General features: G+C 49.7%; 1 protein-coding gene across 1 annotated transcript in view; it reads right to left on the bottom strand.

The window, feature by feature from the left end:
- IL16 (interleukin 16) overlaps nucleotides 1-11,888 on the bottom strand; it is a 69,193-nt gene extending 57,305 nt beyond the window's left edge. Inside the window, exon 1 of the mRNA XM_028089412.2 lies at nucleotides 11,562-11,888. Coding sequence (XP_027945213.2) covers nucleotides 11,562-11,873 — 312 coding nt within the window. The 5' untranslated portion in view covers nucleotides 11,874-11,888. The remainder of the gene's footprint in view (nucleotides 1-11,561) is intronic.
- Nucleotides 11,889-14,212: the final 2,324 nt, after the last annotated feature.

Raw genomic sequence — 14,212 nt, 5'->3', positions numbered from 1 at the left:
CCTCTTACCTACTATGTACCCAGACTAGGTGCTGGAGAGGCCCATAACCCAGAACAGCAGATTGGCAAACACAAGGGACAAACAAACAGAAAACAATGTTCTCTCTTGCCTGCCCAAAAGACCAGGAAAGGGGTGAGATCAATAAGACCAGAGGAAGCCCCAGCACCCGCCCCACAACCAGGGCACTAGCAGGTGGCCCAATCTCCATACGGCAATGACAGCAATGGCGGCAACAAAGCCCCAGGCTGACCCAGCCCCCACTCCAGAACTAGGGCACAAGCAGGAAGTCCAGCCACCTGCAGGGCAGCAGCAGCTGAACGCTTCATTTTCCTGCCGTCCACCTACTGGTAAAAGAAGAGCCAGGCCCAGCATCTCCTGCCCATCCCCACCCTGCACGGCAGATGGTCACCAGTGACGCCAGGCAGGCCAGAGAAGCTCTTTCCACCCCAGCGGGCAGAACTGCAAGGAGAATGTGAGAATTCCCGTAGTGCCAGAAAAATAAAGCCGACCAGAATAGCATTGCAAGGGCTCTGAAAACCAAAATGTCATTACAACAGAGGTCCACAAATATAGTCCAGAACTACATGCTAAATTTAAGTAGGTATTGCCTGCTGAAACGCAAGATTTAAATAGGATCAAGAGACTCTGAACATGATAATGGAAATAGCCAAGATACAATTAACAGTCACATTTAGCATCTAGAACCAGGAATTCATAATTGGAACGAGAGAAGACAAAGGGCTGATGCCAACACTGAGGGGAACCTGATGTCGGAATCCTCTGGAGAGGATTATAAAGCAGCCTGCATAAAAATGCTTTAACGGTCACTTACCAATTCTCTCCAGACAAAGGAAAAATGAGGAGATAGCAACAAAGAAATAGAAAGAGATCAACCCCAACATGCCTCACAATCAAATTTCTGAGAACTAAAGACAAAGAAAAAAGCCATAAAAACAACCAGAGAGAAACGACACATCTATAAAAACCAAACCAAACAAAAAAACCACTAACACAAATGACAGATTTCACTGAAAATGTGGGGGGCAGAAGGAAGGGGCGCAAGACTTTTCAAGTGCGGGAAAATTCATGTCAACTATATACCCTAACTCCATTGACAATACCCTTCCGGAACGAAGGGGAAATAAAGATATTCTCAGACGAAGGGAAAGCTAACAGAAGGCTCTGCTAGCAGATTCCCCCCCCCCCCCCCTTAGAGAATGGCTGGAGGAAGCTCTCCAAATACAAAGAAAATGACAAAAGAGTTGGGGAGTTCAGAGAGGAAAGAAACACAGCAGAATGGGTAAAAACAGAAGTAAACCTAGTAGAGCGTCTTTCCCTTCGTGAGTTTCTTTAACTATGCTTCCTGGTTGGAGCAAGAGTTATAACCCTACCTGCTGGGGGGTCCAGTGGATGCAGAAGAAACGCTGGAGAGAATTCTACTTAGGCACTTCCAGACGGAAGCGCTCAGGGGACCTCCAAGTTCATGGCAAGTCTTGTTTCTTAAACTTGAGGATCGGTATGCAAGTATTCAAGGCATCTTCATTTTTTTTTTTTTTAGAGTGTGCGTACATTGTATAAATGTCTTTTTATAGTCTCGACATTTCCTAAAATATTTTTTAAAGATCCTGAGATAATAAATTCCGATACATCTATGTGGTGGATTCTCACGCAGCCTTTAACATTCTTCCAGACCTTGTCCTAAGCTGGACGGAAGCACAAACAGACACAGTCAGACTCTTCCTGCTGGTAGCCAGTGCCTAGAATTCATTCTTCAGGGAGATCGGACACCTGTGTGTTTCTGTGATTCGTTAGTGTGGTGGGATCGGGAGGCATGGCATGCCCTAGAAATGCAGAGGGAGAGGTTGTTTCTGGTAGGGATGGCTGAGCTCGGGGTGCAGGAGGAGGGGAGGGTCAGGAAGAGCATCCTGCAGAGAGTCCACTGAAGCTGAGCCCTAGAGGAAGGATGACCAAGATGGGGCTCATGGAAGTAAATCAGGAAGGTATCCCAGGCAGAGGCAACAGCAAGGGCAGAGGCTCAGGGACTGGAACCAGTGGGCTGTATGCAAAGAATAGGGGAAAGCCGTCTTCGGTGGATTGTAATGTACATACGAAGGGCCATGTTGAGAAATAGAATTGAGAAGGTAGGTGGTTTACTACTTCCTCCTGATTTCCCCTGTTTTCCTCTTCTCTCCACCAAAACCCCTTCTCACTAACCAAATGGTGTCCTGACAGAACCAGTGAGGTTCAAAAGACCGGCTTCCAGGCAAATAGTTCCAAATGCACTTTGAGAATGGAAACAGGGAAGAGAAGTCACGTGGAGTCTGGGAGGCAGGCAGCAAGTGCATGTGAATCATACCTGTGGGCCTCCCCTCCCACTGCTGGCACGTGGACCGCCCTTGCCTTCCTCCCAGCCTCCCCCTTGCACCCAGGGGATGCGGCTGCTCCGTGGGAGTCCTGGAGCCCCGAGCCTCCCTCCCAGGGGCTGCTCTCAGCCTCCACAAGCTGCTCTTCTGTGGCAGGAAGAGGCAGGCGGCCAAAGGATTGGGTTTCCCACTTGCCAAGGCAGCCTGGGCCTCAAAGCCACAAGCTGAGCGGCTCACAGGCAGGGAAAGGCAGGAACTCAGCCGCTCAGGGAGGCCCTGACCGCCCTCCCTCCACCCACAGCCCAAGCCCACAATTCAGACGCTTGATCTGACCTCATCCATCCTGAGTCACACTGCACGAGTGCTGACTTGGCCTAACCGATATTTTGAATTTGCAAAGGAAAGCAGGACCGGCCACACTACGGAGGCCATTCCCATGCACATCAGAGCATGTTGCATTCTTCTAGGAGGGCGGCCCCGAGGGAGGACCTCCCACACGTCTGCTCTCATCTGCAGCTGTCTTACTCCCAGATTGAGTGCCCGGTGACCCCAGGCCCCAGCTAGTGGGAATGCCCGAGGCAGTGTCCAGTGTGAACCCACACGGCGGCTCAAAAAGCCAAGGCAAGCTCGGGCTCCATCAGTAGGCTCTCTGCCTTAAGGGTGGCCTCAGTGTACTCATTTATGCAACCATTCTTTCCACAAATATTTCTAGAGCTATTGCTAGGTGCCAGTTCCCAATGCTAACCAGTACCATAAAAGGGCTGCCAGCTCCAAAGTGAGTAAATATAGTGCTTGAGGTCTATGTGGTGAGCTGTTAATATCTAGCTGGAGAGAAAGTAAGAAACCAATGAGGTAGGAGGCATCAGATTGCACCCAGGGGAGCTTGGGCCCCAACCCCATGTCTCCCCTTTGTCTATCCTGCTGAGGGCAAATCACACCCCTGGGGTGCACAGCCCTAGGCTGCAGGGGTGCCAGGGGGCTGTTTGATGGGGCAGGTGTCCACACTGGACAGTGCCAGGAGCTGCAGGACAGAGGGGATTGCAGCCAGTGGCCGAGAGCCAGGAAATGGCCCTCCCCTGTGTCACCCCCACTCTCAGGCAGAACCCTGAGAACTTCTCTGAACTTGACTCTCCAAGTTCTTAAGAAAGGATATTTGTCAAAGTAGGAGGAAAGAACAGATATTTTTAGGCATGTGTGACCTTGATCTATAACTTTTTAAATACTTAGACATTCAGCATGTCGAGCTCCATCTAAACTCTGGCCCCATCCTGCCCGTGTTAGAGACAGGTCCGCTTCCGGCAGAAGGACAGTGATGCTGGGACAGACACAGAAGTGCGGGAAGCAATGAAGAAGAAAGGAAAGGGTAAACATGGAAATTAACGTAAATTAATACTGACTGGACAGAACAATAATGAGGATCTATTCTTGGGATTTACCTATAAATAGAATTAAAATGCATGAGAATAATATCAAAAAAGTGGGCAGATACAAATGGAGTTGTGTGTTCTAAGGTCCTAGTATTGTCTGAGAACTGATCAAAGTGCTAATTTATATGAGACTCGAATACATTCAGGATTGTGTTTTATATTTTAATGATTAAAAAATAGTAAAAAAATGTATAACTAACAAGCCAATTGAAGGGGAAATGGAGTAGTAAAAAATATATTAAACTAAAAGAGGGCAAGAAGAGAGAGAAAACCAAGTGTAAATCAATACCCATTATTATAAAATAAAGATGGTAAGGTGGAAGAAAATGAACCTTACATGCTGCTTACATGAGATACTCCTTAAATACATGAACCCAGGTTAGTGATAAAAAAAAAAAGAGGGGAAAAGTAACCAAAAGACAGTAGGTTCAACTTTACTAATAGCAAATAATTTTTTAGCAAAAATTATCACTAGACAAAAGATGGAGACTTGTAGATTATAAAGGTGATAATGCACCAGGAAAATATTTTTTTTAATTCTAAACGTCTATGCACATAAAATATACCTTCACAATGTATAAAGAAAAAATTGACAGAACTAAAAGGAAAAACAGATCCCCAATCATAACTAGAGACTTTAACACTCTGCTCTCGGTAACTAATAGGGGAATGGGGTCGGTAAAGAGAAACAGATCTGGAGACTACGGTTATTGAACTGGATCTAAGAGACACACATAGAACATGGCATCCAACGACAATATATATATTCTATCTCAACAAATTTCCATTGTTAAACTTATTCACAATACCTTCTCTTCTCTGACTATAGAATAATCAATCCAGGAACCAAGATAGAGACAGACACTAGAAATTCCCCAACTGCCTGAAAATTAAACAACACATTTCTAAATAAACCAAGGGTCACCCAAGAAATCACAATAGAACACCTATACTATCTGAAATCATGAAAATGTGGGATATCAAAATTTATGGATGAAGCCACTAAACTTAGAAGGAAATTCATAGCCTTAAGTTAGAGAAAAATAAAAAGCTGAAGATCAGTTATCCAAGCTGCCATCTCAGAAAGCTAGAAAAAAAAGAACAAAACATTGGACGTGAAGACGGGAGAAAAAAGGACCAATAAGGATAGGAGCAGAGGTTAATTAGACAGAACCCACAGAACAGAGAAATCCAACAAAATGAAAAATCCCGGGCGCCTGGGTGGCTCAGATGGTTAAGCATCTGCCTTCGGGTCAGGTCATGATCCCGAGGTCCTGGGATCGAGTCCCGCATCGGGCTCCCTGCTCCTTGGGAGCCTGCTTCTCCCTCTGCTTCTCTCTCTCTTTCTCTCTCTCTCTCCCCCCCTCTGTCTCTCATGAATAAATAAATAAAATCTTTAAAAAAAGAAAAATCCCAACAGCATAACCAAGTCTAGTTTGTAGAACAAAGCTGGAGGACTTACCGGATATCAAAAAATATTATAAAACTATCATAATAAAAACTGTGTGATATTAGCGCAAAGGGAAAAAAAAGACTAATGGATCATAATGAGAGAACAGAAAGACACAGATAGACACCTGATAGATACATAAATAGATACATAGATGACAGATATGGTTCTCGACTTTTTTATGATAATACTGTCCTGTCGTGGAGACTGGGCAGGCTCATCAAAAAATCATGCTGAATCACTTAGATACCCATACGGGGGAAAATGTTTAAATATATATTTCACAATGTATACCAAATCGACTTGGTAGGAATTAAAGATCCTATGTGAAAGATAAGACAACACAGCTTCTGGGAGAAACGTGGGAAAATGTCTTTGTGAGTTTGCGGCAGACAATGACTTCTTTAAAAGGATCCGGTCATCCCGCCCCCTGGGAGACCCAGACCAGCCAGGAGCAGTCTGGCTTGGTTTTTCAACACTTGATTTGCTTTATGAACTATTAAACTTATAAAAGTATAAAATAAAAAAAAATAAAAATAAGAAGATCCCTGTTGTGAAATACAAGTCAAACTACAATGAGGTATCATCTCGCCCCTGTCAGGATGGCTAAAATCAACAACAGAGGAAACGAGTATTGGCAAGGATGTGGAGAGAAAGGGACCCTCGTGCACTGCTGGTGGGAATGCAAGCTGGTGCAGCCGCTGCGGAAAACGGTGTGGAGGTGCCTCGAACAATTAAAAACAGAACCACCCAACGATCCAGCAATTGCACTACTGGGTATTTACCCCCAAAATATAAAAATACTGATTAAAGGGATACATGTACCCCAATGTGTATAGCAGCATTATCTACAATAACGGAGATATGGAAAGAGCCCACATGACCATCGATAGATGAATGGATAAAGAAGCTGTGGTATATACGTACAATGGAATATTACTCAGCCATAAAAATGAATAAAATCTTGCCATTTGCAAGAACATGAATGGAGCGAGAGAGTATCATGCAAAGCGAAATAAGTCAGTCAGAGAAAGACAAATACCATATGATTTCACTCATATGTGGAATTTCAGAAACAAATGAGCATAGGGTAAAAAGGGAGAGAGACAAACCAAGAAACAGACCCTTAACTCTAGAGAACACACTGCTGGTCACCCGTGGGGAGGAGGGGGGAGGGGGAAACAGGTGCTGGGGAATGAGGAGGGCACCCGTCGTGATGAGCACCGGGTGATGCGTGGAAAGGCTGAATCACTGTAGTGTACACCTGAAGCTGATATTACATTGTATGTGAACTATCCTGGAATTAAAATATTTAAAAAAATAATTAAAAAAATAAAACTGGGCACCTGGGTGGCTCAGTCGGTGAAGCATCTGCCTTCAGCTCTGGTCATGATCCCAGGGTGCTGGGATCGAGTTCCACGGCCGGCTCCCTGCTCAGCGGGGAGTCTGCTTCTCCCTCTGCCCCTCCCCCCTGCTCGCGATCTCTCTCTCTCACATGCTCTCTCTCTCTCTCTCTCTCTCTCAAATAAATAAATAAAATCTTTAAAAAAATGTGTTAAAAAAAATAAAAGTAAAAGGATCTCTTTGTACATCTGGAACCAGGCTTGCGCTGTGGGACGCCGACACGTCTCCCTCCCTGCCCCCCAACCTCCACCCCCTGCCTTTGCCCCCCCTCACCCTACCTGCACACCCAGGTGTTCAGGCTCGTCCTAATGCTCCTGCAGAGCACTGCGGCGGCCTTCATCCACCTGTGCGGAGCCTCCGGGAGGGGCCGACAGGAGGGACTTCTGTTGGACCTGAGCTCATCCTTGCATTCTGAGATCACTGAGATTTCACGGTCACATGGACCCGTTCACCTCCAGGGTGAACAGGGGCATAAATCTTGCTACCGCAGGGTGCTCTGGGGAGGTGAAAGACAACCTAGGAGGCTCCTTCGAGGACGCAATTCTGCTACTCATCCCCTGCACGAGACTCTCCCGTAAGAAAGCTAAACAAGCTGAACGTAGCTTGGAGGAGGGGACAAGTGTCGGGACCCATTATGCTCACACCTGTCCCCTTCTCCAGACCACGAGCTCCCTGAGGGAAGGAACGGCATCCAATATGTTTCTTAATCCCCAGGGGATAGATAGCAGACAGAGCAGGTGTTTGCCAGCATTTGGAGAAACAGAAGGAAGGAGAGAGGGGAAATAAGAGGAAGGAGAACAAGGAAGGAGATGAGCACAGTCTGGTAAAGCTTCGGGTCCACCTGCCTGAGCTTCCTTCCCTCTGGCCCAACATCCTACCTAAAGGGCACTTGAAAATACTCTTTCCATTCGGAAAAAAGACACTGGGTCTGAAGTAGCCAAGGAGTCCTTGCATTTCCTCCTTTTCAAGGTCTAGGCCTCTGATAAATTGAGGATTTTTGTTTGTTGGGTTAGAGTCTAGTTTTCAACATTCTTCCACTTCAGTTCATCCCCGGGGGCCTGGAAGAAGAAGCCTCACCAGTGCCTTCAAGCAGGATGAGGGCTCAGATGCTCACTCCGGACTCTGCGCAAACCCGCTCAGCTCTGGCACACCCCCAGGAACTCATTTCCTCAGCCCCGGTCATGCCAAGCACAACACATCCAAGATGGCATTTTTTTATTTGGCTGTTTATCTAACTTCCTCTTCTTTAATTTTCATTTAGGCGTTTCTAGATGAGAGACTGATGTCACGGGGCCTCTTTCCAGATTTTGTTTTGAAATCAGTGTAACCATGGCATTGCTGGAGACTGAGGAGTCCACCTGGGCCAACTGAGTCACGCCTGGGTGCAGGGCAGGGCAAGAGCCGGGGCAGGGACTAGAGTGTCCCTGCGGGAAGGGGAGGGTGGGGGTGTTATTCAATACTGAGGCACCCCCAGGAAGGACATTGGGACCAGCTGTCACCTTTGACCCTTATGCCCTGGCACTCTTGATAGAAGACCTGCTCAGGCATTGAAACCCTCACTTGCTGAGAATCCGATCCTGGGTGGTTCAAGATCACCTGTGCTCCTGAGAAGGAAAAACAAGACCTCGCGTTGGGTTCCAAGCTGGTCAGCAGCCCTCCCGTCCTTCCCGAGCCATCCTTGCCCCAGCGTGACTCAGCTGTGCCCATCACCCCTTGCCCGCCTCCAAGCCTCCGTTCATGCCCCTCCGCCTGCTCACACCACTCCCTGTGATCTGGACTTCTTGACCGGGATATCCTGCGGTCAGCAGGCACCTCCTCCAGGGTGCCCTTCGGCAGACAGAGCTGCATATCCCCCAGTGTTCCCGGGCCTCCCGTGACCCTGCAACGGGAGAGATGTGCGCTGTCCCCATCTCCACAGGCATGGCAGAAGCTACAACTCTTCACGCTCCGGGCACGTTGGAGGTGCTCAGAAGATGCTACTGGATTCATTACTTTTATCACTCAACCACAGTGTCCCCCTCCTAAACCGGAAATAGTAATGATAATGCTAAGTAAGCAATTACTATGTGTACTGTACCGGTTCAGGTTGATTTTCTTATGTAAATACTTATCACTTAATCCTGATAAAAAACCCTTATGAGCTAAACAATATTGTTCACATTCTCCATTTAATCGGTGAGAAAATGGAGGCATGGGGAAGTAACGTGAATTTCTGGGATGGTACAGCTACCAAATGGAAAAGTTGGACTCAAACCCAAGCAGTCAGACTAATGAGCCCACACCCCCTAAACCTTGTGCCATATGGCACCCCGCCCCCCCCCAAAATACAGATGCAGCCGTGACTACCTTCCTCCCGAGGTTTTGGGGAGACAATAAGAGCTGTGGATACATTATGAAAGTATGGTGCACCTGTGCATCGCAGAGACCAAAGAGGTGAAGCCTGACTCCTGGCCAGTTTCCTCCCCTGAGCCGTTCATCTGGCTCTCCCCGTCATCCAGCCTCCTGCCACCGGACAGGCGCCGTCTACAGAGCTCCAGACACACACAGAAGTCCTCCGTGCCTCCTCACCTCCGTGTCTTCACGTATGCAGCTCCTTCTACCTGGGATTCCCCGCCACCCACCCCTGCTGAGCCAAACCCCGGGTCCTTCGGGGAACATCTCATCGGTTCCTGATCATGTGTCCAGCCCGGAGTGTTTCCCACCTCAACACAGAGCATCTGCTTTCCTGGCGTTGCTCAAGTCAAAACCGGAAGCGAAGCTTGCTGCCTCCCATCTCCTCACAAGACAAATCCGGTCAACAAATGCCCTGGGTTTGCCTTGAAAATAAATCTACTCTGATCATTCTCAGTGCGACTACCGCCGTCTTAGAGCCACATCACCTCCGGCCAGGGTTATTGCCAAAGCCCTAGCTGGTCCCCCACGTTCCACTCCCCCCTCAGTAGCCAGAGCTCTCCCCTGCTGGGCTGGGCCACTCCCCTGCTCGCGCAGTCTCCCACCCTCCTTAGAACAAAATTCCAAGCGTGCCCTGGCTACCACCCAGCTCTACCTTCTGCCGCCCTCCCCCGTCCAAAATCCCCCAGGCACACTCTTCCCCTTGCCACCGCAAATCACTCATTTCTTCATGTCTTTGCACATGCTGCTCCTGCTGCCTGGAATGCTCTTCCCCATCTGAAACGTTCAGAGGACTCACTGGTCCACCTCCTTCAGGTCGCTGCTCAAATGTCCCTTCTTCAGAGAAGCATTCACGATCACCTTCCCGAGAAGGACAGTGAACTCTCCCCTCATCCCTCTCCGTCCTCTTTTGCTGCCTAAGATTTCTCCAGAGCCCTTCACTGTTTCATGTCATATCACATAAGAGGTGTTGGTAGCTGTCGCCCCACCAGAATAAGAGTTGTGAGAGGACAGGGACTGGGTCTGTGTGGCCCACAGGTCGGTACTCCGCAAACACTCACTGAACGTACTGATATCCAACGCCAGAGACACGCTCCCTCTTTGTGAGCCTCCGACAGCCCTTTGGAGTATATTCTCTACTCCACTTTAGACAAGATCCTTGAGGGCAGGGATCCCTCCTGAGCATAACAGGTGCTCAGGAAACACTTGCACAATTAAATGGAAGCAAGTGAATAATTCATTCTAGGTGTCTGCTGGAATCTCCAAATGATTTCTGAATCTCATTTATCTGAGCTCTAACCTGGACAACGTGATCTCGTCATCAATAAATTTGACTCTCAGCTGGTGGGTTGTATACTTGTCACATCGTTCTTGGCAAACCAGGAGCCTGGCCAGGCTCCCCCAAACCCACTGGGATGCTGGTCCCTCCTTCTGTCCTACTGGGTGAGCTCAGGTCATACCAACAGAAGTCACATCGTGGGTGATGGAGTAACCCGGGCTGGGTTACTCCCCTTGCAGAAGCTGCTTGTGTCTGGAGATCACCGGGGCTATCCCCTCTCTGGGCCCTGACCTGCTAACCTGCTATATAATGGTCCACGATAGTGTTTATTATATACATGTTAAACAATGGTTTTCCTCTGCAAGGAAGCAAGTTGTGCAAAGGTCCTGGATCCCCTCCACTGGGACTGGAATGCATTCATTCCTCACTTGCTGTTGACAATTGTGTGACTGTGCCAATAAGGTGTGGGACAAACCCTTCCCAGCTGGCCTGCACGACCTCCAAGGTTCTGGGCTGCTTGGACCCTTGAGAAACCCCACCTTGGATGGAGGGCTGAAAGCACAGTACTCAACTGAGAATAATTCAAGAGTAAAATACTTGAATCAGCCTCTATCCCCTGGTGCCTTGCAATCTCCATCTCATTGTAATAACACAACTTGAAATATGGTCTAATGGAAGAGAAGGCATTCTGAATTTTGGCAGGTCTCCAACCACTACCTAGCTTCTCTCACTCCCTCACCATGGCTCCTCCTGTCAGCTCTAGCATTCATATCCATGTGGGAACTAGCAGGGGCACTTGGAAAATGCTCACGATTGGTGCTCAGGGAGCAAACACACTGATCCTCCATCCCTTCCCTGAGTGACATAAGGTCGGCTACTTGCCCGGGCCCCGTAAGTCAGTGACCTGAGCTGCGAGGGTATGCCAGAGAGTGCCTGCCTGAGAGGAGAACCTGCCAGTATACTGACCATCGCCCTTTGCATTTTCCAGCAGGGATCCAGGCTCAGTTTACCTCCCACCACCACAGCATCTCACTGAGTCTCTCAAGTGAGAAGGTTAACTGAGCCGGATTCACTACCATGCTCATTACTGTCATTCCCGTGATCCCTGCCTCAACTTCTTCCTTGCTTTTGCTCAGAATTAGAACTCTGTGCCTTCCTGACCTCAGAGTAAAAGGGTTCAAAGACTTTCATTCGGAGCACCCGAAACCAACCACAGAGTCTTCCAACGCCGCAAGTCCTGGGCATACCTTCATGAAGAATAGCCTCCTACAGCTCTTGCCTCGATCACCGGCAGCTGCTTGGAAGTGAGCCGCCTCAGAGGCCAGCGCTAGATCAGGAATGCTGCTGGGCCCAGCCTCCGACGTGTCCGCCAACTGCACAGACGAGTGGAAAATCCCCTCCTTGCCCTGTCCCAGGGAAACCTCAAAGGGATCAGGGTATTTCTCATCGGGGCTTGAGCCGTCATCACTGGTCTTTGCATTACAGAGCATCAGGGACCGGGAGATGGACCGGAGCTTTGTAGATTTTCTGCTCTTTCCAGAACGGCCGTGCGGGTCCATCCTCAGAGAGGAAGTAAGGCTGCCCTTCTTCTTCTCCTGATCTGTGGCCCTTGGGTGGCGGGTGGTGACCGGACCGGGCTTGGTCACCACTTCGTGGGGCCCTGGAGGAAAAAGGAAGCAGAAAGAAGCAGTGTGACTTGCTGCTGACAAGTGGACCTGGAGCAGAGCAACGGGGAGCTGGTGCCCGTGAGGCAGGGCAGCGGGGAGATCCTCCTTTGGTGGCGCTGGCCCGCCCACATGGCCCGCCACATGGGGCTCGGGGAACCCCAGCGTTTACCACCCCCTCCACTCCCAGAAGCCAGAGCTTCTCTTATCCAAACCCTCACTCTGCAGATGGGGAAACTGAGGCACGGAGAAGGGAAACGCAGACCCAAAGCCACGAAGCGCCATGGAGTCACGGGATGTCTTTAGAGATGACGGAGGTCCGAGCTTTGTGACATCTGTGCTTCCAACAAGTTTGCAGGGGCTCCAGTCTAGGGAGCGGGTTCGGGGGATGAGGCTGTGCCTGCCCGGCCCCTTTCACCAGCCCCGGTGAGTGCTGTAGCATCTCCAGGGAAACCCCAGAATCCAGGAGCCCAGTCGGAGAGCCACTGCTCCCTCATCCTCCTTTCCAGGTGCAGAGCCTACGAGCCGGGTTGGGAGGCTCGCCCGGTGCTGACCCATCGGGGCTGATTGAGTGTACGAGACGGAAGGTCACAGCCTCGCACTCCATCGGCCACCCCCGCCCATCCCCATCTCACAGCCCGACCGAGGGAGGACCGGCTTCACACACCGGTCAACCCCGTCTCTCTGAACCCAGCCTGCCCAGCTCGGCATCACCACGAGGCCCCTCCTTCGGCTTCAGTTCCCGGGAGGCAGGTGGCGAAAGGGTCCATCCAGAGCTCCTGACTCTGGCCCAAGCCACAACACAGAGCCGTTGCCAGAACAGCAAACCGTGGGGCTGCCGTGTGCACAGCCAGGGTCGAATAAGGAAAAGCAGAGCCCTTCCAACATTTCATTAACTAGAAGCCCTTTCAGAGCCCCCGCAAGGAGCATTTCTTCTTAAAAGAAGACTGTTTTTCAACGCCTACATCACACACATTGATTGTTTTCTGCATTAGCCCTTTAATTTTATCAGTTTATTCACCATCTATAGCAACCAATAGCAATGAATGGAAAAGAATGAATGAAAAAATACTGGAAAGCTCACTCTATGTCAGGCACTGCTCTTGATGCGTCAGCACAAATCAACTGGATGTCGGTCCATCTCATCAAGCCACCCTCCTCCCAGTATCTCAAATCCTGTGCTCTGTGTCCTTCCATCTTAAGTAAGCGAGAACCCTCCACCTTTGCTGAGCCCCATGCCCGGCTGCAGGGTGCTGAGGCCTGCAGAGGACACCCCCACCCCCGAGTGCAGGGGGCACCCCCCGCCCCCAAGCAGACTGCCACCATGGGACACCCGTGGCCGCCCACTGGGTCACCCCGGGCTCTGGCCAACAGTTACACGGCGTTTCCGTAGTTAGCCTGATCAAACATTCTCAACAATGACAATCTCAAAACTTCCCCTTCTTAGAAACTAGATTCCCCTCCCTTGCCATCAGAGACAATGTCTCCTCCTGCTTCACGCAAAGGCAGAAGCTCTCAGACAGCAATCCTCCTGGCTGTCTACCATCAAATTTGCACGTGCACTTGCCATCCACACATACTCTCCACACCCTTGGTAGTGGAGCACCCGCCCTCCCCCTGAGGCTGGGCCCTCCCCCGACCCCCATCGGCGCTCTGGCTCCCATCCCTCCAGAGTGTTGATGCCCAGCAACAACAAAATAATAATTGCTAATATTTATTCAGAGCTTGTGGTATACCAGGCACTGCTCTGACTGCTTTTACTATTTCACCCTCACAAAAATCTGCCGTAGGCTCCATCAGTATCCTCAGTTTACAAAAAGGGTCACCGAAGCACTGAGAGGTTACGTCACTTTCTCGAGATCACACAGCTCGGGCTCGGCAACAGCAGGAATTAAACCAGGCAGCGGGACTCTGGAGCCTGCTCTCTTCCACGGCTTCATGCTGACGCTGATTATCATCCCTCTCACGGGCATCTCTCCTCCGCACCAGGCCTCCAGCAACAGGGCGGAAACATACTCAGATCGCTTCTGTTTTTTAAAAACTATGTGTCGAGGGGCGCCAGGGTGGCTCAGTCAGTTCTTGATTTTGGCTCAGGTCGCGATCTCAAGGTCCTGAGATCGATCCCCGCATTGGGTTCTGCACTGGGCGTGGAGGCTGCTTAAGATTCTCTCTCCCTCCGCCCCTCCCCCCCACGACCTGCTCACGGGCAAACACTCTCTCTCTAAAAAAAAAAA

This window comes from Eumetopias jubatus, unplaced genomic scaffold (genome assembly GCF_037043125.1).
Source record: "Eumetopias jubatus isolate StellerSeaLion01/CBP00866 unplaced genomic scaffold, mEumJub1_p1.0 scaffold_7, whole genome shotgun sequence".
NCBI lineage: Eukaryota > Metazoa > Chordata > Mammalia > Carnivora > Otariidae > Eumetopias > Eumetopias jubatus.
The sequence above is the reverse complement of the archived record's forward strand: the minus strand, read 5'-3'. Positions and strand labels throughout refer to the sequence as shown.